We start from the raw sequence: 25,836 nt of genomic DNA, 5'->3' as shown, positions 1-25,836 counted from the left end.
CATTTTGTGTAATGGACATACACGTTTTCTCCATGCGTATCTCCGGTGTAGATTCTCATGGTAGTACTTTCTCACCATTATCCCGGCGCTCAGGGTTATATCTCTGTTCCCAGGGCCAGTTAACTCACTGTGAAGAGTTGCCCATCTCTCTCTATTGACGAGGCCCTGTGAGCCCACTAGAGCCTGTGAACCGGCAGTGTGTCGGCCCCAAGTGGATAGAGCTGTGCTCTGGGAAACACAGGTCTTCAGTGAGCTGTTGTTCAGCTTCGGTAAAATGTGTGGAGAAAAAAAAAACAAACATGAAGTGTTTGACTGACGGGAACAATAACTGAGAAAAAAATACTAAACTAAATGTGAAAGCCCATAATGCTCCAGCTCTAGTGAGTTCTGTATCTACATACACCAGTTTATACTGAATTAGGGGTCTAATACAATATAATAATATAATAACGAAATATTATTTTTCTACATTTTGAACTATTTCAGTATATCTCAATTTGAAAGAATATATAAAACAAAAATGATGAAATAGATAACATTTGTCAAAAAACAATAAGTCACATTAAACTTGCCATTACATGTAATCAAATCTAAATTGCAATAATGGGCGTAATTAACATCCTTAAAGTGACCATATTATTATTTTCTGTTTTTTCTGTCATATCTATAGCAATATTATAAGTTATCATCACGGACGTGAATACAGACTCAAAAGATGAAGTAAGTTTATGCTTAAAATATTCCTGAGTTCATAGTTCAAGGGGCTAAAAACCTTCCCTTCTGGAGATTTTTTTTTAAAAATTGGCTCTCTATGACATCATAGAGGACCGAATTTTCTTTTATGACCCCATAACGCTTGTCCCCAAGAGCTAAATTAGAAGTTTACCACTGTGCAGCAAGTATGTTTTGCATCTTGATGAAACTGGTACGTTTTTTGTTTTGTTTTGTTTTGTTTCCAAGATGTCTCCACTGAAATGCAATCATTGTTGTGAGCTAAATCTGATAATTACCGCACAGTGGATGTAATTTGTTTTTGTTAGCAACACAGCAAATGTATTTATTTATTTTTTCACTGCTGGATTTACAGAAAAACTGAGGCTGAAAGTTGGTGCTGTTCAAATGCTAGAAGATTCTGAACCACAAGCGTAAAGTAAACTGTGTCATTGGTTGTTGGCATGTGTGTGTACTTTCTAGTGCAAATATTATGGGTTCAGTGGTAATAGTTACCGAATCTCAAATGTTATGCTCTGTTCCAACCTAGCAAAAAGGAAAAAATAATAATGTGAAAAAGTGATCAGTGTCGTTGATTATCGCACAAAAACAGCCTTGACTGTAGTCAGCCATGATTGCTCAAGGGAAACATTTACACCAGGTGTTCTACAAATATGTCTGAGCTAAAGTAGTTCTCTAAAGATGTAGGGTAAAAAAAAAAAAAAAAAAAAAAAACCTACTGAATGTTGTGCAGGTCTGATCCAGAGATAAAAAAAGCTCTGACTCAGTAATCATTGCTAAAGGAGGTTCAACTATTCGTAAACTGGGTGGTTTCAATAAAAACAAGACTTAATTGTGTGAAACCAGCTTTGCCGCATTTAGTTTGTCTGTTACTGTGACATAGACAACCATCAGATCACATTTTCAATCCATCCATTCCCTTTCAGTTTTCACTGACCAGTCTCAGGGGGGTCTGCTGGAGTCTACCCCAGCTACCAAGGACTGAAGGGCGGTGTACGCCCTTGACAGCTCACCAGTCCATCACAAGGCCTTGATCACATTTTATATTAAATGAATGCAGAAACAAGGAAATACCAAATTCTTCTCTACACTTTTTTCTGTTTTTACTTATTTTATTTTTTAATCTAGGATACTTTAAAATGCTTCATCAATAAAGAATGATAATTCATTGTGCATCGCTCCTTGAAAAAGTACTAACTGCAGGTGTATGCAACCTTACTGCTGAATAACAGGGAGAAAAATCAAGCAATTGATTTGAGCACAGAGGAGGTTATTGATCTTTGATTAACAAGCTCCTCATGTGTTGAAAAATGGTTGCTGCTCTGATCTGGATTCTTCTGGTTTCAATGACTCGCTATATGTTTTATAGAACAAACTCAAGTTTTTTTTTACTTAGCTAAATGTAATGACACTGATATTCAAATTCATTATTGATATATTTGTATGCACAGAAATATTGAGGTTTCTACCACAAAGAAGATGACAGATCATCTATAACACACCAATGTTTAATTCAATTATAAATGTCATATTTATTGTATTACAGTACACTATGTACATCTTTTATTTCCTCAAAAAAATAAGTTGTGTAATAAATCAGCACATTGATACATATATACAAAACAATGAAAACAGTCCGCACCATCATAAGCTAGCCTGATGGTTTTCTGGTCATTTTCAAGTCTCTCAGGCGGATGAAGCTGAACACTAAATTCTTTGGATCAGAGGATGATGGTTCAGCACATCTAATGTGCCAGCACCCCCTTCAGTTAAAGCATAGCATTGCCCAGTGTTGCTTCTGCATTTACTTAGAAAATGCCCTTGTGCATTTGACGGTGGACAGAAAGAATACACCGAAAAAGACAAATAAAAGGGCAACAACTGTCAGATTTTTATTTTATATATTTTTTTACTTCATACTGCTCTCTATCCAGTCTTTGAATTTGGCTACATGAGTGTAAACGGTGTAAAGTTCAGGATCACACTCCCCTTGGTCATAGCCAAAGCTAACCAGTCCCAGGAGTCTCCACAGTCCTTGGCGTTCTCCTTGAACGTTCAGTGACTTTGGGTCATTGCTGGCCTGATCCTCAGAGAGGGCAGGAAGGACTAGGATTCCCCCGGTGTCAGAGGGACATATATTCGACGGATGGTAGGCAGGCTTTTGTCTGGCACAAAGCATATTGTCCGTAACGCTGACTGGCACGCCCTTACGCGCATACTGCTGCTCGCATGGGACAACATCAGCAAGGTGAACCACCCCGACCCTTGCCCTCTCATCTGAGCCTAAACTGGGACTAGGCAGGGGAGACCAGCCAGTGACAAGTCCTTGCCCAGAGACCTCTTCTTCCTTGCTTTCTGACAGACAGAGTGGGAGGACCTTTTCTCCAACTCTTGCTTTGTCCAGTAACTTGATCACAGCGATGTCAGAGTCAAGAATATTAGGATCGTAGTGTGGATGTACAACAATAGAAGCCACCTGAAAGAGAAGGTACAGACTTAATCCACAAGTTTCCTTAAGGGAAAGAAATCATTTTATTCTGCTTGAGAAGATGTATATTGAAGTTGAATAGCTGACCCCTATTACCAGTACTCGAGTTGTAAAAAAAGATCAGGGGGGATGGTGGATTTTATCATATGGGGACAGATAATTTGTGCTGATTACAAATAATATAATATATTACAAATAATAGCACTGACCAAAACACCAGCAGAAATACTGCAGGAATGACATAGCAGCAGTTAAATGCAGCCTTCTAAAGCTTTAAATATCTACTGGGCTTACATTAAATACATCAAAACACAACAATAAAAAACAGTTTTCTGAACTTATCAATATGACTCTGTCCTTCACAGGATAAGTAAAATGGATCACTGCAAAAACTCAAAATCTTAACAAGAATAATTGTCTTATTTCTAGTTAAAATGTCTTGTTTTAGTAAAAAAATCTCATTACACTTAAAACAAGACTCATCACTGGAAAAAACAACAATTTTCATCTGTTTCAAGTAGATTTTCACTTAAAATAAGTAGAAAAATCTGCATGTGGAACAATATTTTATTGCTTGTAATGAGAAGATAAATCTTGTCCCATTGGCAGATTTTTCTACTTATTTCAAGTGAAAATTTACTTGAAACAGGTGAAAATTGTCAAATAAGTTATTTTTCTGGTAATGACTCTAAATGTTTAAATAGCACATTCATTGATGAAATGACATAAGGGATGGAAAGGGGGGATGATTTTGACCGTTTTTATTTCAGGGGGGATGCCATCCCCCCTCATCCCCCCTCAACTCGAGTACTGCCTATTACTAGAACAAGCTGCTATGAACAGAGCTATAATAAAAAAGTTAAACATGTAGATTTTGTACTGTAACTTTGTGGTATTTTGACCATAAAATGTCACATTATTCCTTAAGATTCAGGAAAAAGTGTGAATTACGTCTTCTTTAAGACGTTCACACACATCTAAAGGCTTACCCTCACACGTTGGCGGCCTTTGTTTTCTCTGTGGTCATCCCTATAGTGCTTCCCCACGACCACACTGATGGTGGTTGTATCCACAGGATACACCTTGCCCAGCTCTGTCACACAGTGAGCTGCCACCACCACACTCCTCTGGTTAACCAGAGCCCCGCTGCAGACCAGCTGCCAGTCAGAATCCTGATTAAGGTTGCCAGTTCCCGCTCCATCCCCCTTCTTTGAGGAGCCCGCCTGGCTGTCTGCCTTGGTCACCTTAGTCTCCATTCCCTTAGTGGAGCGGCGGTAGATGGCTGCCAGCCAAGGCCAGTGAGCCTCTTCCGGCCTCTGTGGGTCAAAGGTGGGATGCTTCCCACATACTGTCAAAGACGAGGTGAGAGGATGAGAGGTGAGACCATAATTAAACCAGGAATGATAGAGCGTCACTGAGACTGAGTCAACACTGAGAACTGGAACATCTGATCGGAGATAAAATGCTCAAAACCCACATTGTTGTGAAAGAATGTGACTAGAGGAAAGGAATCATGTAAATCTTTAATTATAAAATTTACCCAGCATTTCACCATAAGTATACACTAATTTCAGTTAAAATGATCTAAAAGTCTTTCACACAGAATCCATTCATGGGTTTTCCATTTCCAAGCCACTCTAACGTCTTTGATGCACCACACCAAGGTGTCAACACCCTCTTCAAACAAATCCATCTGCAGTGTTGGTTGCTCACATGCAGGGCTGTTTTATTAAAACTGAACCGACCATAATTTCAACCTGTCCTTAAAGCTGGCACAGATCTTCCAACCCACAGAGGGGGAATAAAAGTGTCTTCAGACTGTAATAAAGAGCATGATGAAATGTTTCCTTGTGTGAAGGAAACCAATGGCATTATCAATATTGTGTTTAGTCTTCCCATAAGGCATTTATCTTCCCTTAAAACTTCATTTAGCTTTCATTGAAAATTAAAAACTTTATGATCCTTGCCAACAAATAGAAATGTTTGATTTAAAGACTTACAATTAACGTCCAATTTTTATATTTACATTTTGCCTTGTTGATTTCTTCAAATTCAATCGTATTTAAATGAAACACAGTAAGTCATCAAGAGGAAGATTTCTTTAAGATACTGATGTGTAAATCATGTCAGCAGGTGGTATTTTGCCTCGTTTGAAGCCTTCACATAATAGTGAAGACAAATGTTTGTCAACTACAGGTGGTCACACATGTGACCACAGTTAGAAAAAATGCTGCCCATTGTGATCTTTGTTAATATCGCTTCATTAGATACACTATCCCCAAGACTTTACATCTTTATATCTTACTCATCTAGTAATCTTATGTCTGATTTGGAAAAATTGGTGGTTCCATAAATGTGTCAAGTTGAAGTTATTGACAACCAGCTGTTCTCTGCTGCCCTCACCTGGTGAACAGGACACATGGCGTCCGCTCCATTTCCCTGTCTTCAAACAGGTACGACGAGCGCTGCCAGAGTGGTGGTAGAAAGGAGATGCACATTCATACTCTATATGTGTGTAAAGATGATGGAAGCCCTGCGGTAACGGGGAAAGCTCTGACGGGCTTCTGGGGGAGCTGTTGAACCAGATCTGCTGTCCCACTGCCGAGGAAAGCAGCTTGTGCAGAGGAGTCTTCCTGCAGGGAGAGGAAAGGATGTCCCCAGAGTTGAGTGAATACGTTTGAATCAAAGTCTTGACAAATGTTCTAAGTGATCAGTTCAATCCCACTAAACAGAAGAGCATTAACTGCAGAAAGCACTAGTGGATCTGTTCTAGCAATTATGTTTGATGTCATGCACTGATAAACATACCTGGATGGTACTTGAAGCGGCAGAACTCTCTGTTTAACCAGCTCTGATACTTTAGGCTCTCGGCATGCTGCAAACAAACACGTATAGAGTACAAACATGCAGCTTTAACACATACAACTCACACTTTTCAATAAACATCTATGATTCCTTGAAGAGGTTAATTGAACTAATCTGTTATGACTTAGCTGCACGCTGTGTTCATTTGTAAGCCACATGACTGGAAGATGAACACTTGACAACACAGACTTGAAACTATTGGTTTGATTACCATTTAAAGCTCAAGCATAAATAAAGATCACACTATTAACTATTTTACAGAATATGGTGTAAGTAATCTTTATTTTCATTAGAGCAAGTGTAAAGATAACGGTACCTCTGACACAAAGGGGTTGTTTGCCACTCCAGGTTCCATCTGGCTGGCAGCTCCGTCTCTCGTCCCCACTGAGCGCGTACGAGTGATTACACTTGAACTCCACCGTTTGAGGCTCCAGCCCTGCCACCAGGTGGTGGTTGCCATTGTACAAACGAGGCAGCGGAGGGCAACTCTTGTCTACAGAAGAACAGACGGTCGGTGAGGATGCTGGTTGAAAGAACCGGAACATACTGTATCAATCATTGCTTTTCTTTGAGTCTCTCACCTGTTAAGCTTTCGTTGACTTCCCTCTCCTTTTCCTTCTCCTCCTTCTCTTTTTTATCTCCCTCCAACTCCTTTGTTTTTTTTGAGGAATCCTCATCCGTCACATCAGTTTTAGTAGCTGATTTTTTCTTTGATTGCCCATTTTCCTCTCCTGCTCTGTATAAGGTGAACTGTGTCACGTTAACTCTAGAGGGAATAATTTTACTCCCTGGTATTGGCAGTTCAATGGTATTATTTTCTTTCTTTGAATCCTGTGATTCATGCGTTGCTGTTTTATTCTGTGTCACATCCAAATCAAATATCTCCACTGTGTTGTCACGTTCAGGTGTGACCGTCCTCTGTTTGGTGTCATTAGGACCGAATTTGTCTGGATCTCTTTTCCCATTCACCTGCTCCTCTTTTCTTTCCTTCTCTTCTTGTCCTTTGTTTTTAACAACTGTTTCTATGATGTCCTTTTTTTCTTGCTCCAGGTCCAAGTCCGATCCCTCTTCCTTTTCCTCAGGTTGCTTTGGTGCTTCTGGTTGCTTCTCTTCAGTTGCGTTCTGGCTGTTGCCTGAGTTTTTATCATCCAATTTATTTTCTCCGCCCTCAGTCGGCCTCTCTGACCCAGTGTTCCTCTCCTCCAGCTCACTCTCATTCTTACCCTTAGCCACAGTTTTATCTGGAATGATCCCCGTATATCTATCCTCTACGTCCACCACCGGTGTATTATCTAGTCCAGGGCTTGTATCCTTCCCACCAACACTTTCTTCAGTTGTGTTTTCCTGGTCTTTCTCTTTACTTTTGCTGATATCTTTGTCAGTGTAAATGTCTATTTCCTTCCCCTTTCCTGGTTCTTTTCCTTTGTCATTTTCTGATTCAGAAAGTGTGTTATTCACTGCAGATAAAACACAAGAAGATCACATTAACGTATCTGCCATCAACCGATCAGAAATTGCTTTGTTTAAAATTATCCCCTAAATATGTTTAAAAACTCATCCAATTTATCTCTGTTCTACAATATTTTCGAGAGGTTGCCACACCTTTAGTGCAAACAGGAGGAGTCCCGCTCCAGGTGTTGTTAGAAAGGCAGGTTCTCTGGGACAGCCCACTAAGCTCGTACGGTTGATGGCACAGATACTGCAGTGCAATGAGGACATCGTTGGGTCCATAAACCAAGAAGTGGTCCCCGTTCGCTGGCTTGAGTGGTAGAGTACAGAATCGTTCTACTGGCACTGAAGGACAGAGAATTTTCATGATCTGACGTATGAATGGCATCAAGAGACAAGTGACACACTTAAGGCTTTTATTTCAAACTGAGAGAAAGAGACAGAGAGAAGAAAAACAAAAAGGTTCTCATTTCAATCTTACCACACTCTGGGGCAGGTGCACTCCAGGTACCATCCTTTAGACAGATGGCGGTACGAAACCCCCGCAGCTCAAACCCAGGGTCACAACGGAAAACGATGCGTGCACCAGAGTGGTGAAACAGACCCTCTGTGGAACCATGGGTGGGCACCGGAGGCCTGTGGCACCCCACCACTGAGAGGAAATACAGGCATGCATACTTCATTTACAGGCATATGATGTCTCCTTTTGATTTTCCTCAACGAAATCCCAGATGTTTTACAATTACTTTAGGAGGCTCCTCAAAAATGAGTTTAATGCCTCGCCGTGCTGTAAAAGACCACACAAATAGACTCTGATAGAGGATTTGCTGCCTTCTGGTATTTGGAGACAGGTATCAGATGAACCAAATGAATAATTCAGTGCCCACTATTGTTCACTGAGAGAAGATTTACAGATTTAAGAGCACAGAGGGCAACCTCAGAGACTCTTTAACGAATGATTTCACCCATCATGGTAAAGTTTGAGGACTTCACAGCAAGACTCTAACACATGGTCTGTAAAAAAGGAAAAAATAGATGCAATAAAAGAGGTTAAGTCAAACTCTTCAGTTTTCCACTGTTGTAAAAAAGGGTTTTATGAAGTGCAGTAGCACAGATTGGTAATGTGTTGATTGAATAACAAAGCAGTGGCAAAATACAACTACTCGATGCAAAACAAAAACATGTCATGCAGATCTTTAGCATCTTGTTTTTGCATTTTGCAAAAGTGCATATGCAATGATAAAGAGCTGCATCTCCCGCTGGCAAAATGCACCAAACACTTTGCACTTAACTTTGCAGTTATACCATTACTGTACTCTGGCCAGATGATCCTTCAGGAATTGTTTTCGTGCTGTTGATTTAAGTTGGATCAGATACACAAAATGTGAAGTCTGAGGATTTACAGCTGCAAACCAACCAGCCCTCCACATAATCTGGGCGTTTTTAGCTGAAGGCATTTCCAACCTTCAGCCTCTGAGGGGATGGAGAATGCTGCCGGTCAACCAAACTTTGCAAAATAACCACTAGATGACCTCCTTTGAATATATATATTTAAACATGGCAAAGATGCCTGAGGGACTTTTGCTCCTCTTTCACTAAGCGATTAATTTTTCATGTCAGACTCTGCCCACAAACACGTGCAAATGAATTTGGAGTTATCAGGGTGGAATGCATTCTTTTCATAATGACACATAAAATGAGTCGTTGGCTCATCATTCCATTTGTTAATGCGTTGGAAACTATGTTGAGTACTGCACTCCAAAACAGATTTAACTCTGAGGGAAGGATTCAAATTTGCCAGATGGAGAAAGCAAAGAGGAGGCTCTGTATTTCCTTTCAAGAGTTTCTATGATTATATGTCACATTTTAGCTCAGACGGAGAAGACAGGTTGGTTATGAGAGGCAGAAAATGTGTCTGATGTAAGGCTCACACTTTAATATTCTGCATTTGACTCGAGGGCGGAAATGTAGACTACATTTCCTCTACAAAATGGGCCACATTAGTGTTAATATACCACTTTTCCATAACAATTAACAGATGAGATGAATGTTCGCTATGTGGAGTGAAACTATACTGGCATTTTAATGAGGATCTCCTCCAATGGAAAAGCTTGCTCCTGTTATAGTATAAAATATATAGGTTCGCCGGAGGTTTTATGGGCTCGAGTTTATCCTTGGTAAACAAAACCACAAGAAAAAAGTACATGGATGTCAGGATTTTTTTGAAAGATTCTAATGGTTAGGGTCCAAGTACCCATAAATAAAAGGAGCTTAAAGAGCTCCTTTTATTTTGCTTGTCCACATCTCTCTTTACTTTAATTGTTTTTGTCAGATGGTATCTTTGTCTTTTACCTTATTTATTTGTCTGCAGCAGTAAGAAATCATGCATTACATGCATCAACCCACTAATGACGCCACATTTCATGCAAACGCGTTTGTGAGTAGGTCATTTAGTTCGCGATTCTTCCCTTTAAACTCATATTACATTTCTTAAGAGTCACAGATGGCGAAGGCAGCTGGGCCCGGACTCGGTCCAGACCACAAAAGTTTCCCCGGGGAAAATGAATCACTACCTGCTTCAGACAGAAACACCAGCAAAGGGTTGGGATGGAGTGTGTGTGCGTGTGTGCGTGTGTGCGTGTGTGCGTGTGTGTGTGTGTGTGTGTGTGTGTGTGTGTGTGTGTGTGTGTGTGTGTGTGTGTGTGTGTGTGTGTGTGTGTGTGTGTGTGTGTGTGTGTGTGTGTGTGTGTGGAAGGGGGTGGGAGGTTCCGTTCTTGATACATTTTTCTGAAATTAGGTGTGTCTTATTGTTGTCTAATTCTGTTGGTATTTCTTGATTTTCCGCTTTCAGATGGGTCATGACATGGAAAATTAAAGTTATGACTGGTTTATTTTTCCCATAATCCATTTGCAATGTCAAGTCCCCCTAACATATTTACTTCTATGGAAGAGTAATACAATACAGTAGTATAAATACTAGCATTTTACTTGCCTGACCAAGCCGGAGAGGCTTCAATTTCATGACACACTCACCATTTTCACATCTTTTTCCCGTGTAGCCAGCCAGGCAGGCACACCGGTAGGTGTAAGAACTGTCCAGGATACAAGTCCCGTCATGCAGGCAAGGGGATGAGCTGCAAGCTGTAAACATGCAAATATGACATTGAGACACAAACAGGAGCACTGATGTATCAGCAGCTGGTGTGCTGATACATCCGTCTAAACCAGGTTACATGAAGGGTTTCATACTATAAGCTGAAGTCATTCGCTTTCCTTTCTAAATGCAAGGTGGAATTTCTACGCAAAAAACACCTTTTTTTTAAAAACTTTTACAAGTTCTGGCTTGGATGCTGGGGATGACTGAGTGTGTATATGTGTGTGTATGTGTGTGTGTGCATTATTGAGTTGTAGTCCTTGAGAACAAGGACATTTCTGAAAAGTGAGGACATTTTGGTTTCTCAGTGGACTAATAGCAGCTTCAACACCCCGTTGAAAGCTGCAGCCGCACGTACAGTAGGTGCCATTCATGGATCGCTAAAAACTTTTTATGATGCACTGAATGTTGATTGCCATGGAAACTTCTCTCCTGTTTGCATTTGTTGATGCCCATGACTCTAAAGAGCTTCTTTGTTCCTTAAGTATGATTTCACAAATGACCTTTTCTTTTTTTGCGTATAAAACATCAACACACAGCAGAATCAAGACCTGTTTTAAGATGAATTTAATCCCCTTCAATTTTTGAGGTCACATTTTAAGATTTGCAGATTTTCTTCAGATACACATGTAAATTACTTGCATTTAATTACTCGTACTAGTTGCTTTAGATAGTTTTTTTTTTTCCTTTTGTTTCATTACCTACCTGAGTTCTCCTGGAAAGTGGCGAAGAATCCGTCAAAATTCTTGTAACCATCCGACACAAAGACAATGTGCAAACTGTTGCCAGAGCTATGAAGTACAGCAGGTCTGTTGCTCCCGCAGAATCTACCAATAACCCGAGAGCTGATGCTGTCTCCATCCCGGACCTCTACGTAGTCATAACGACAAGAATGGTGAAACTCCAGACTCAGCATCATAAACCTGAAAGTACAGAAATCTGCACTGAAATCAGTACATTAACAGTGGCTGGGGGTGGTTCACCCACTTTAATACAGCTTCCTACTCTTTAAACGGAACTTGAAAACCTTATAATAGACACATACAACTTTTAGGTCCTTCATTAGGCACATTTATTTTGCAGTAATATTTCCCATGTAAACAGCATTCTTGATAAACTTTAGGATGAAATTAGTCAATATTTTGAGTATGCAGTAACAAATCAAGCAATCTGGAATACGCTGTTGTTTGATGTAGACATTTGTGCACCTTAATTACATTCTTCCATCCTACCAATTTTCACGGCCTCTTGCATAACACATAGCTAGTTAATTAGTCAACGAAAAACCCAAACTCCCTACTTCAGGGAAATTAGCTGAGAGTGACTTTAGAGTGTCTGACTGAAGTTGGAAAATCTTTGTGTCAAATCCAGAGAGATCCTTTCAAATCCTTCTCCGCTGTGCTTCCCCAAAGCACCTCTTGGCAGAGGAGAGGGAGCAACAATAAACTCCTCCAGGCCATGACTGACGATGATGATTTGCAAATTTCACTAGTGCTGTTAAGGGAAACCAGAAAATCCAGATTTAAATTCAAAGGCTGCCGCCTACATTTATTAATTGGTTATAATGGTATAGTGAGAAATTCAGAAAATAAACAAAATGTTAATTATGTTCAAACAATTGTTATTTTGCCCTTTATTGTATTCTTGGATGGGCAAATTATAGAAAATACTGCACTAAAAGATTAATGATTAGGGGTGGGTATTGCCAAGGACCTCACAATACGATACACATCATTATACTTGAGTCACGATATCATATTGTGACATCCAGATTTTGTGATATATTGCGATGTTATACATAGTTCACTGAAAACTGTAAAAGGCGTTATGTATCTTAAAATCCAAGTTGCACGTACATCAGATTACAGTAATAATTCATGGGACAAACTAAGTCAATACTGGATTTAAAATATGTCTGAAACAGGATTTATTATTTTAAAAAAAAGTTTTGATAAAAACTAAAATTGAAAAAAAAACTTTAATTGAAAAAAATCAATATTCAAATTTTTAATATCGACATTAAATCGGCCTGCAAAGTATCGCAATATTTTGCCATATTGATATTTCTGTCCACCCCTATTAACAAGGCCAACCTACTTTAAACCTACCTAGGTTTAAAGTTTATACACACACACACACACACACACACACACACACACACACACACACACACACACACACACACACACACACACACACACACACACACACACACACACACACACACACACACACACACACACACACACACACACACACACATAAATATATATTTATGTGTGCATGTAATGCAGCGTTAATTCAGTTTCTATACAGAAAAAACTGCATAATGTGTTTATGAAACTGCTGAAGAGTACAAATATATATGGAATTAGCTATAATTGTTTGTAATACTGCTAATACATTTAATAAGTTTGTTACTTTGTTTGTTGAAATGTATGCTGGTTAAACATTTACATGCATTTAAGTTAAACAATTTAGAGTAGAAATCCCATAAAAATGTAATTTCTCTGCTAATATGTACAGAAATGCATTTTTATTTTTTTCTATTTTACTGGTTTTAATTTAAAAACTAAGGATGGATTTTACATAAATCGAAATTTAGCCTGAGAGAATAATTTATCACTGGAATTCACTTTATGTATGTCACAGCCCTTGTGGTTTTTACATTTTATGACAACTTTATGTGTTCTAGGGAGAAAAAACGTGCTTCACATTAAATATCTTTAAGTATGCAACAAGCCAAAAGCCTTGATTTCTCCACATGAATTTAGATGTATGGGGCTTTTGTTAATCTGAAACATAGGCACAAATACATGCTCGTAAAATGCTGTATGTGTAATGGGTAAATACAACAGTTATCGCTCCACATAAAAGTAATTTCTTCCCTGTTTTAGTTTCCAGTCTCTGCTGTAGACTTGCCATCAGTCCACAAAATAAATCTTCCAGAAATTTCTTAGTGGAAATTGGAGTTGAGTTGGCCAGTCATTAATAGTTATCACAGATGGACAATGAGAACAGCTTTCCAAAATAACTCACAGAGGATATATGAGGATCAGTAAACGACTATAGATGAAGAAGGCCCTAAACACCTACCTGAGTTCTATGGTAAACGGCCTGTCCACCTGTATGGTCCACTCACAGCGAGCATTGTTGGGGTAGCTCTCTAGCACCAAGTGGCCCTGCCGTTTACGGATCACTCCTCCACATTCTGAGAAACACACATATCCTGTGCCGTAAGACTGTAAATGCATTGCAACTTGAATAATGGCTTTAACCTTTCCTGAGGATTCATATCCAGCTACTCTGGCTCCAATACAAATGCAGATTAATCATATGCAGGCTTTCAAAGCCACCCTGGAAGCAACAATGTACAGAAGAGTAAATACTACACACAAAAGCCTCAGAGGCATCCAGCAGCTTTTAAAGGCGTCTGCTTTTAATTAATTGTATGTTCGGTAGGTTGTGCCTCTTGGTGGAATATAATAGAAGCTAAAGTGAGTTTCTAACTCTCCCGGGGATATGGCAACCGTACAGCAGGCACTCTTTTCACAGATGGCCATAAATCAGCAGGGTCTAAAAGACTATACATGCCCTGTATTTATTTCACTTAAAGAAAAACACGTCATTTACATTAAAACCTTCTGCTAACTGGAAGGACTTACTCATGCAAGACTTACTCATGCAATCTCCACCAGTCCAGCCGGGACGACACTCAGCACAGTATTTGCCGTTAATGAAGAAGTCATCCCGGGGCCCCCATGTCCCGTTGTTACAGCGCTTACAGTTCTCAAATATACTGCAACCTGAAAGGCACAAGTAAAGCGGGTGCTCATTATGGTAAACATTTCAAAGGAGTTCTCATGTTATGTAAGTATAGGAAGATTTTATCTGGGGAGCCGGAGCTCTTTAACAGGCCCCTGAAACGTTGTCTTTGCAGCTCTGCTAAACTCATAAAGCTCTTCTTTCACTACAACAGGACAGAAAAACATACCGCTGCTTCCTGAAATAGAAGTGCGGAGAGAATGCATTGAAATGGTTTGCTTAAGGGGTGCATTTTCACTCAAGAAGCTGACCAGTCCTTCCAAAGGTAAGAAGAGAAATACAGTAGATGAGGTCACGGTGGATGTGGATTTTAACAATAAAGGGGCTGGAAATGTACACATGGAGAGAATTGCACACAGTTGCTGGAGAGCGTTTTTAAGAGTTCAATAGTAAAAAAAACAAAAAAAGTATTCATCAATTTATTTGAGAACAGCTGCTGTTTTTTTCTCATAAAAGACAAGAGCATTTTTTTGAGCATTTTATATAGATGTGAAGCAAACAGGACAGCTGTGCATGAACACATGAGCCGGAACACATTGAGGTTTTAATTGATTGCATTCTCATGCACAGAATATGTACTGGACAAGAAAGTGCACATCTCATAAGAATGTACATATTATAAGCTCTCCTCTGCACGTGTTTGCAAGCCAGAGCTTCCAGAGCTGCACGCTAACCTGCAGTCCCACCCTCTGACCTTCCCAGTGCCTTCTTTCATCTGTCTCTATAGATTTCTCTGCTGGATAGGCTTACCTACTGACATCCTGACCTGCAGCCACTGTTTGGCTTAAGGTTTTTCCTACTACTAGGGGAGTTTTTATCTGCCATGTCTCTGGAAAGCACCTACAAAAAAACAGCCTGTATTGTAATAGAAGCTATAAATAAAACTGAATTGAACTGAATCAACGAAAAATCTAAGTTTTACGGTCTACAAATTTGAGAGGCTTCTGTCAGCAACTCTAGAGAGGCCGGTGATACGATGTTGGTCAAGAAAAAATGAGAGTACGATTTAAATCAATTATATATTTTCAGTCTTTATATCATACAGTTTCACATGCTGCAATGCAAACATCGGTGCAGCCCAGTAAAGCACTTACACAAGCAACATAGCATTATCATTATTTACAGTGGCATTACCTGGGTGGATAATGCAGGGGTCGCACTCGTTGATGGCGTTGCGGCAGCAGGGCACCGCATAGCCCACCTTAGTCCCCTGGATGGGACACTTACAGCGGATTACGTCATATTCACAGCAACCTCTGCACATAACGTTCCACTCTGGACCTGGACAGTGGTTGTACAAGTACCTGTAATCTAAAGAAGACGACACGGCATGGTCAGCAACCCCAGAACACCTCTCAAATATATTAAAAACAACAAACAAAAATATTTTTATGCGATCATCTTTTAAAATGTGGTCATAAATAGGTAAAAAGGAGGCGTAATCCTGGAAAAAAAACATGTCAAACATAATGAGAGCTGTAACTTGGTTATTGTTATATAATCATAACATCGTGACAACTGTAAGTCATGTCTGCTCATGTCTGAGAGCAGACGGTACAGTCAAGTATGGAAAAAGCAGCAAAGACGGCCAAATAATTTGCAAACTCCTTTTCAGCAAAACCCTCAGTATTTCACCTCCTCTGTGTATTATTACGCCAGAAAACATGCTGGAATGATGAAGTCACAGTCATGGAAAACAGGTTCAAGCAATTAATCACAAAGTGCTTTATGAACAAAGGTAAACACTGGAATTCTGTGTGAAGCTATTATCCAATAAATGCAACGTTTAATTGGATTGGAAAATAGTAATTCAAAGACCTTTGAGCCTGAGTGGTTATATTAGCCAACTCTATATTTAAAATCTAAAACAGACAAGTAGGAATTCTCTTGTGGCAGGTATGGATGGGAAACAGAGGCTTCACTTCACACTTGGCACCATGTCGGTACAACATCTTGCATGTCCTTCCAGCTCCCCCGCAGTCACAACAGATTTTTTTTTGTTTGTTTTTTTAATCTCAATCATTCACCTCCCTCATTTGTAAAGCTCTGTTTGTTCATTATGCGATTTTTGTGAAGCTGGAAGTCTCAATAAAAAAAAGGCATCAACTACAGCTGATAAACCTCTCAAAGGACGACAGTGAGCTTGAGAGATTGCCCAGATGTCTTGGAATGTTGTGAGTCCTCCCCACTGGCCTTCCACATTAATGATATCATAAATTGTGACTCAATCCAGCTACAGACTGGCCCTCTTCTAAGCCATTTCTCCTTGAAAAGTATACTGACGTTAATCAGTCAGGCTGTACATTGTGCAATGCCACTGGGTCAATAATGCAGGCTTTCTGCAGCAATTATGAAGGATTTTCTGGATAATGTCATCTTTGTTAGCATTGCATCTTTGTTAGATGTTCCCTACAGTTGAGGTACATGGCCCTCAACAATGGCATTTTTTTTTTTTTGTGGTTACTAAATACTATATGTTTTGGGACGATTTAGGTGTAATTGGATAACCCCTCACAGCGCACTGGGGCGCCCAGCACAGTGGTTAAAGACCACCGATAGACACCAGTCTCTTACACAACTCTCATGCTGTCACACGAACCACCAGTAAACATTCCTTGTGGTACGAATTAGTGCAAATTCACAGCCCCTAAACATATGTTAAGACATTAAGACAAAGAGCAAAGAGAGCAATTAAGCAACCCCTCCATCCCTTTAAATTCATCACAGATGCCTTGTCAGAAACACTTGGTGTCATGTTGGTATGCACTGGGGAAGCTAAATGCCTTGTTTTCACACACCTTTGTTTCGGTGTTTTATGGACTGTGCTCCATAATGTTCTACCTAAAGAAAAACAGCCCTTCATAGATTAATGGAAACGTTCTGCAGCAATTGAGCCTCATTTTATTAGTTGTTTTTTCTTCCATCTCCTATAATGGAATATACACCAGAACGATCATACATGGCTACCGCCCGTCCAACTCATTGCAATTCAGGACAAACGATAGCACGCCATGACGTTTCAGTCTGCTCACTTATTAATGTGTTTTTTAGGCATTCGTTGAATACAACATACTTCACTTTTTGCAAGATATTAGTCAAAAGGCAATTTCTGGATTGCACAATAGAATATAAGGAGGAATCTTCCATTTGTTACGCCTCTCAGCAGCGTGACTGGCACGTCAACCTGGGGAAATGAGGCATTAGTGTCCATTTTCAATATGCAGTTGTGGTGCCTAAAGATAATGAACGTTCAAAATCAAATTCATAAAGAAACAGTAAAAGAGTGAAAGTTTTTAAAGTCTTGCATGTCACATGTATAAATGAGGTGCAAAGGTTTCTTTATAAACTAAAGATGCTGATGCTGTGCTGTGCTCATGTGACGTACCTCGAATGAGGAAGTGCTCCAAATAAATCAGTGGAGTTTCCTTTTAATTTAACAATTATTCGAAACGGTGCACGGTGGCGCAGCTGGTAGTGCAGCGGTCTCACAGCAAGAAGGTCCTGGGTTCGATTCCCGCCGGGGACGCTGTGGGCGCTGGAGTGCGTGTTAGTTCCCCCATGACTTCAGCGCCCACACCCTGGGTGGGGTTGGCGAAAGGATCTTTCTGTGTGGAGTTTGCATGTTCTCCCCGTGTTCCCTTGGGTAGCTAATGGGAGCTACCCTCACAAAAACATGCACACAGTCCTGGGCTACACATGCCCCCTCTGGCCAACCGGGGCTCCAGATGGGGTGGGGAGGATCTGTCCAGAATAACGTGATCCTTCCACGCGCTACGTTCGGCCGGAGAAACCCCACCCTGTCTGGTGAAAAGAAGCGGTCCATCTCTCCTCAGGATAAGAAGGAGACCTGAGCCCAGTGTAGGGCCCTCCCTGGGTTGGCAGAGGGGAGCAATGCCCAGGACTGTCTAGGTATGAGCACTGGGTGATGAAATGGGTAAAAAATCGGGGATAAAAAAAAAAATATAAAAAAAAAAAAAAAAAAACAATTATTCAAAAACACATAGGCAATAATTACAAGTTCAGAAAGAAAAGACTTAAAGAAACAGCTGATTGCTTGACATAGTCCATGCTGACACTCGTCTGCTTTCAATCGCATCAAAATGTAACTTGAAATGACTATTGTTTTGGTTGCCGTTTGAGCCAAGCCACATAAGTGAGAGGATGGATATTACCGAACAGAATATTATCGTGGACCAAAGCCATTGTCAACTGTGTTACTACCAAAGTTTTTTTTATTCAGCCTTTCTACCGCTGCCAACTGCGGGATAAGTTTTACCACAAGATGAAAACAGTGTGATCAGTGATGCTGGCCACATGATGACTAAAAGTTGCTGACACCATTATCTACTTCTGTGGTGCCTGTTCTGCTTCTTGGACGAGGCCGCGGGCCAGAAAGACATGAACAGGAAATAAACATGACAGGCTGTAAGTCAGAGTGATGCCATACTTTGAGCACTGCTGCAGGTTTTTGCATACCGGTATATATATTTCTACAAAAGTATATAGTGCACTTCTGGAAGACCTATGGATCATGACACCTCATTTTCTTACTGTATGGTGCTTGCATGTTTGTCTATCAGTTCAGACAGTCAAGGATTAGTTTGCAATTTTTTACTAAGCCATGTGCTTAATGGTCTTACTTGAAGTACTAAACAAACCCAGGCATCAGTATCTCCAGTGTTTATCCAATCTGACGGGATTTCATTTGTTGACCTCCAGCTCTGTTGATAAAGCTGTAAAGTTCCTCTCCAGAGCATGACTTTGAGGTTTCGCCCTCAGAGCTGGATATATACTGGAATGCATCTCTATTTTATCCCCTGGAGCTGCATGGTGTTGTGGTTGTTAGCACTGTCGCCTCACAGCGAGAAGGTTCCCAGTTTGCTGAAGTCTATCTGTGTGGATTTCTGCATGTTTTCCCTGTGCCTGCGTGGGTTTTTCTCTGGGTACTCCAGCTTCTTTGCAGACTCCAAAAAAACAAGCACTATCGAGTCTAAATTGACTGTGAGCTTGCATGGTTGATTCTCCTGGTGGCCCTGGCTACATGTCCAGGGTTTACCGCACCCCTCGGCCAGCGAAAGCTGACATAGACTCCAGCCCACCCATAACTTTAAAGAGTGGATTTAAAAAGCACTGGGTGAGATCCATTTTCTTTGATTAGCATTTACTGATGATATTTTTCAAATAGTTGCTTTTTCTGCTTGCTGATGATTTAGATTACAATTGCAACAATAATGTCCTGATACCAACACACCTGTGAGACTCATATAACTACAAGAAACTTTAGACTTTCATGTGAAGTTTTTGAAATGTCATAACAGGTGTGCCAGTGTGTGCCTAAGATGGAGTAAATTCCCTGTTTCAGCTTTGTCTTTGACAAGAGGATTTATTTTCATCAGATGTTGTTTTCATACACAATCTTGTATGTAACTAAGTATTATTTCCCTCCCTTTTTTTCATTTTACAAAGACACCCTTTGAAAGAAATGTGCAAACAATTTAAGCCAACATGCAAAGACCCCTGTAATTTAACTAGAGACTGTGGTTGTGCTACATGCCCGCTGGCTAATGTGCATCTAATCACAAACTGGCGCTGACGGTTGTCAGAAAGGTGGCATGACTATAAATTAATTCACCTAATTACAGAGTTTGCGCCTCCGTCGGGTGATATACTTCTGTTTTTGAAAGAATGATGGCATCTATAGTACATATTTCCCATGTGTGGACAGAACAGTATAGCTTGTGTGTGTGTGAGAGAGAATGATGGCTCCAAGCCTGGAAACACAACAGCAGGTCTGCAACACACACACAAACACACAAACACACACACACACACACACACACACACACACACACACACACACACACACACACACACACTTTCATATTATGTGTGTTGGTTGTTCAGCTTGTCTCATCTTAGGTAAGTGATGTCATATTTTACTTTTCCAAATGTATGTGGAACGTCTTAGATATGAAGCTAGTAATCGTGGACGATGTCATGTTGCCTGATGAAGAACTGTTGTCCAAACCGAAGATTTATAGACCAGGGTTTTAAGGCAGCCTGTTGTAACTGCAGACCATGAATGTGGATGTTAAAGATTCTCCACAGATATAAGGCTTTGCTATTACACCACATTCAAAGGTGCTGCAGATGTTATTTCTCACACATGTGTGTAAGATTACTTGACAAACCCTCCTTGACATCACAGGTTTTCTGAAGAGCAGTTTTGGAGTCTTCCTATCTCGTACTGTGCGGTGCCGGGTTGTAAATGGACAGAACCAACAGGCTCCGGAAGGAAAATTGGAACGCCACTACCTTATGTCAATCAAACAAGGAGCTGCAGAATTGCCGGCGAACGGTTGGAACGGAATATCCCGTTACAAATGTTGTTTCAGTGTCAAAATCTGAAATGACCCCTGACTTTAGCCAATACTGGGTTTAGCAGAGGCTGCCGGCTGCTTAGCTAAGCTTCATAGCAAAGGCTGTGACTGATGAGGAAGTGATAATAGCTAGCCATTCGCCAAGATGGTTGCCAGTCAAAAGTACACGCCCCCAATTACACATGAATTAATTGCTTTATATAATTTACCTGATGTGGTACAAAAGAAATTGCTGCCCCGGCAGCGGCGTCTGCTGTAGACTCTGTATCAGTTTGTTGTGGATAAGCGCGAGTTGAGCCAAAAAGCAAGGCTGATCTACGTTCCTACCCTCACCTATGGTCATGAGCTGTGAGGACTGACTGAAAGAGTAAGATCGTGGAAACACAAGGTGAAATGAGTTTCCTCCACAGGGTAGCTGGGCTCTCCCTTAGAAATAGAGCGAAAGTTCAGAGGATCTGAGGGACTCGGACTAGAGTCACTGCTCGTTCACATTGAGAGTAGACAGTTGAGGTGACGGCTCCCTCGGGAGGTGTTTTGGGCATGTCCCACCGGGAGGAGGCCACTGAGAAGGACCAGGACACCCTAGTTCCTGGAGGAGCTGGAGGAGCTGGAGGAGCTGGAGGAGCTGGAGGAGCTGGAGGAACCTGCTGGGGAGAGGGAGGCCTGGGCCTCTCTGCTTAAACTAGACTTTGGATATGTGGAAATGGATGGATGGATGGATGGATGGATGGATGGATGGATGGATGGATGGATGGATGGATGGATGGATGGATGGATGGATGGATGGATGGATGGATGGATGGATGGATGGATGGATGGATGGATGGATGGATGGATGGACATTTAAGCAAGTTTTTGACAAGTTTATATTTTTATTGCTTGCTCGAATCAGCTTGAGGGTGACATTATTGTACTTTGCTATTATTGCTTTTATTTGTAACTAACGTGCTACAAGATATATGAACAAACACCTGGTGGATCTTTAAAGATTTGAGTGAAGGCAAGCATCACTTATGCAACAACATTGGTCCTTCAAGACAAAAGCTGCAGTTGAATAGTGGTGATAGTCAAGCTGAATCCTCCAATTGCCAGGAGGAGCTACCTCCGGTGTTCTTATCGCCTGTAGCTCAGATGTACTAGACGAATCTTTACAAAAGGAGAGGAGATAACACCATCTTACAGTTTCCTGCAGGTGGAAGAGTCATGCTTATCTTGCAAATATTTAATTATTTCATGAGTCATGTAAGAGAGAGAAGAAAGATCCTGAGCAACCATTTACAATGTGGTGGCTATTTCTGTTCACTTTTTTCAACTAGTTGTTTCCCTCTCCTTTCTCTTTTTAACTACTAACCTCAGCACCAAAGGTGTATTTTTCAATAAAGGGTAGAATCTGCATCACACAAACAAATCAGGAAAACTCTTCCTTCGCCACAGCTGCCCCATATCAACAGGACTCCAGGTGTCCTTATACGTTCTTCTCCAAATCCATCTTCAAGGTCAGGATATTTTCCATGCAGGTCGTTTTTTAACCATCCCCCATACAAATACCATATTCCATTCCATGTAACTGTAAAACAACATGAACATACTGATTAAAAAGTAATCATAGGTGGGTTCTTTCATCTTTGGACAAATCCCCTGTACATGTTTTATGCTAATCTATTCTAATCAGTTTCTGACTGCAGTTTCACATTTCAAAGCGCATCTGAATTTTAACAAGAAAACACATGATCAGATTTAAACATGAGGTAACCTAAAGTCCAAAGACACAACATGCCTCCTTTTGGCATCCACAAATAGAGATGCAATCGTTTTCATTAGTCTGTGCAGCAGCATAACAGGAATCCCGTATTCCCTGCTGTGATCTGGAGATAATCTGTGTCTGATAAAGTTTTCTGCAAGTGACATTATTTGTAGCATTTACAAAGTAAAAGTAAAACTTATTTCCCAATGATATACAATGAAAACACAGCTGCTTTGACAGCTGCTGTGAGTAAAGGCATTGGACATGTACTGTATGCAAGTGTACGATACATTTCGCTTCCTGCCAGCAACAGCTGCCTGGTATTTTGAGGTCGGAGTGATTTGGCTAGAATGGAAAACGGAAACTCCCACAAGAGTCCTGTGGTCACTGAACCTATCCAGATCCCTGAGCGTTGCAGTGGTCATCCTTTAAATAAATTCTCTTAAAGTGGAAACTGCATTCCAGATGGAAAACCTTATCAATCACCCCGTGCCTGTAAGGTGCGGAGAACGTGCCAAAATGTCATTTTTAAACAGCCATAGATGTTTATTATTGTATTATCATTAAGCTACGGGGTTTGGATCTAAACATCGTAAAAATAAAGTGCTATTCTTTCAGAATCAGAGGCCAGGTTTTTTTTTTTTTTTAATCTTGTAAATACTGTAAAACATTGCCAAGACTTAAAATTTGTTTCATCTGTTAGCTTGAATCTGTTTCCCAACTGCCCATTGACCAGAAAATAAAAAAAATAAAAAATATTTCTGTGTGGGCTTTAATCTAAACTGTCAGAACAACAGGAGACCCTAAACAGGAAGTCTTACGGAGATCAGTAAGCCTCGGCGGGGACATTAAATAATTCAAAATTAGACACAGACACATGAACACACATATGTGTAAACAATCCAGAAAGATATCATTTTCATATGCTCAGGTTAAAAAAAAAAGCTAATTGATGCTGCTCGATAGAAATTGTATCGTCAGCTGATTATGAAAAGAAGCCGCGCAGCAAGTGGCTCAGCTGACAATAACACTGGTTAATCCACAGAAGGAGGCTCCCCCAGCGCTGCAGCTGAACACAGCTCTTTACCATTCACCAACTTTAAAAATTCATAGTATTATTTTATTGCACGAGAAACACACCAGACAGAGAGCACAGGTTTGGCTGGAAGACCTGGATACGGTGTTTAGTACACACATTACCACTACCGGCGTGATTGACTCAAACATGACTCATGTCTTCCAGCAGTTCAACTGGTCACAGTAAACAGGCAGCATCAAATCTCACGGAGAATCCACTCACAACACGCATAATCGTTTAAAGGGAAGAGGGAACGTGTGCCAAGTTTCAACTACCCCATTAGGACTGGGAGCGCTTCACTTCACCTCCAGGAATGTATGGCAACATCCAAGTGTTGTTTTGTTCTTGCTTCTTTCAGAAGAAAAACAAAAAAGGAGGATCAGAACATCAGAAAAGGAAGTGTTCTTTCACAAACTCGCATGACGATCCATCATCTTCTACAGCTGCACAAGAAATGTAAAGACTAAATGTTTTCTGCCTCTGCAAAAGAAAAACAAACTTTACATCTTTTTCTCTCTCTGAGTCTCCTTTTTCAAGGGCTGATGAGAGCTGCTGCTCTCCAAAGAGACAAAAGAGAAGAGGGGATCGCAAGAGTGCTGATGCCGGCTCCTTGAGAACAAAGAGCCTTGAAGCTGCATCAAACCCAGAGGTAGGCAGGAGGAGGGAAACAAGAGCGATAAAAGTCAAATCCCTGCAGTGCTCTTACCGTAGGGCCAGGCTGTCCCTAAGGGCAAGGAGATGAAAATAAAGAGGGGGACTAAGAGGGACCTGCCCTCCTCCCCAAAGATAAAGGTGCTGGTCCATGGAGTTGCACGGGGGCCCCGGTAGTGCCCCAGCTGTCGTCCCCGTCCCGCAGGCAGCATGCTGCAGTCTGGACCTCTGTTTACTTTCTGAACTCAGCTGACATCACCTTCTCTCTGCCCTTCATTCCTTCCCTCCTCCTTTTCTCTCTCACTGTCTTCCAGCCAGTTTCTCTCTCTCTCTCTCACTGCTCCCTGGCTTCAGGTTACAGCCCAGCCTTGAAGAGAGTTCCACTCAGTGGGCTCCCGAAAACGCCCCTCACTTCCCTCGGGCAGCAGCGACACTGCTTGTGAATGAAACGCACGGGCCGGTGTAGAGTGCTGACACACTTACGCACACACGTGCACACACACTCACACACACATGCACGTATGGGAGATTTGAACTGCTTTTATATAGTCTATGGTCTAGTTCCATTGTGTGGTGAAAGAAAGTATGTAATGTTTTAACTAATTTGTTCAGGACAAACTAATACATAAAACAAAAATACTGAGGTCAGCATTCATGTTGAGACTAGATTAGGTTCAGAGTTGTTTTTTAAAGCTGTATGTGTTTGAATAATATAGTCAAGTATTCAACGTGGGATTAACTGAAAGCGGTGGCGCTACAGGAGACCATTACAGGCTGGAAATGGTATAAAGATCTCATGGAAAAGGATTAAAAAAAGGGAGCTAGTGTAAATGTGTCAAGCTTGGCGGCTCTCTTCAGCTTCACATTAGCAACACAATTTAGGAAAAAAGCATAAATCAAAAGAAATATAAGGACAACATATGAATCATACAAACAATGCTCATATTAAACTTTATTCAAGCATGTGCACCAGTGTGTTGGATCACCTCCTTATTTGACAGCATCCTGTAACTGTTGAGGAGGTGAGAACAGTCCGTGCTCAGTAGTCTCATACTACTAACACCAGATGTTTTTTTTTTTTTTTTTTTTTATTAACTGACACATTTGGACTGTAAGATTGCTAGTTTAGCACCTGAACTGTTTTACATCACAGAGTCCCAGTGGTATTAATGCAGAATGTACTTTGCCGGTATCTTTAGAATAAAAAAAAGAAAGAGAAAGGTGTGTATTGTTCAGTATTAACCATGCCTTGACAGTTGTAAAAATTAGCCGTGTCACATTTGCTATTGACCCCCGTACTAAGACTCTAAATCAAGCTATTGGGAACAATCTAGCTAAGGATTAAACTGGAGTTTTAGAAAAATCTGATACATGCGCGAGAAGACGATTATTGAGTGAGGTGCATTCGACTCCGCAACGCTAGGTGGTGCAGCAGCTCTGTAAATTTCGTACATACTAAGGCCGATCATG

At 40.7% G+C, this 25,836-nt stretch overlaps 1 protein-coding gene across 1 annotated transcript; it reads right to left on the bottom strand.

Annotated features, from left to right (window-relative positions):
• Window positions 1-2,224: 2,224 nt before the first annotated feature.
• Window positions 2,225-24,623, bottom strand: pamr1b (peptidase domain containing associated with muscle regeneration 1b). The gene is made up of 14 exons (XM_061721493.1): window positions 24,422-24,623; window positions 15,648-15,824; window positions 14,369-14,494; window positions 13,785-13,899; window positions 11,394-11,611; window positions 10,568-10,675; window positions 8,016-8,186; window positions 7,688-7,879; window positions 6,667-7,542; window positions 6,402-6,578; window positions 6,029-6,095; window positions 5,624-5,853; window positions 4,210-4,568; window positions 2,225-3,208 (listed from the first exon to the last, which is right to left on the bottom strand). The coding sequence occupies exons 1-14, from the start codon at window positions 24,576-24,578 to the stop codon at window positions 2,642-2,644; spliced, it is 3,540 nt and encodes a 1,179-aa protein (XP_061577477.1). The 5' UTR covers window positions 24,579-24,623; the 3' UTR covers window positions 2,225-2,641.
• Between the last annotated feature and the right edge of the window lie 1,213 nt (window positions 24,624-25,836).

Source organism: Cololabis saira, chromosome 5 (assembly GCF_033807715.1).
Source record: "Cololabis saira isolate AMF1-May2022 chromosome 5, fColSai1.1, whole genome shotgun sequence".
NCBI lineage: Eukaryota > Metazoa > Chordata > Actinopteri > Beloniformes > Belonidae > Cololabis > Cololabis saira.
The sequence above is the reverse complement of the archived record's forward strand: the minus strand, read 5'-3'. Positions and strand labels throughout refer to the sequence as shown.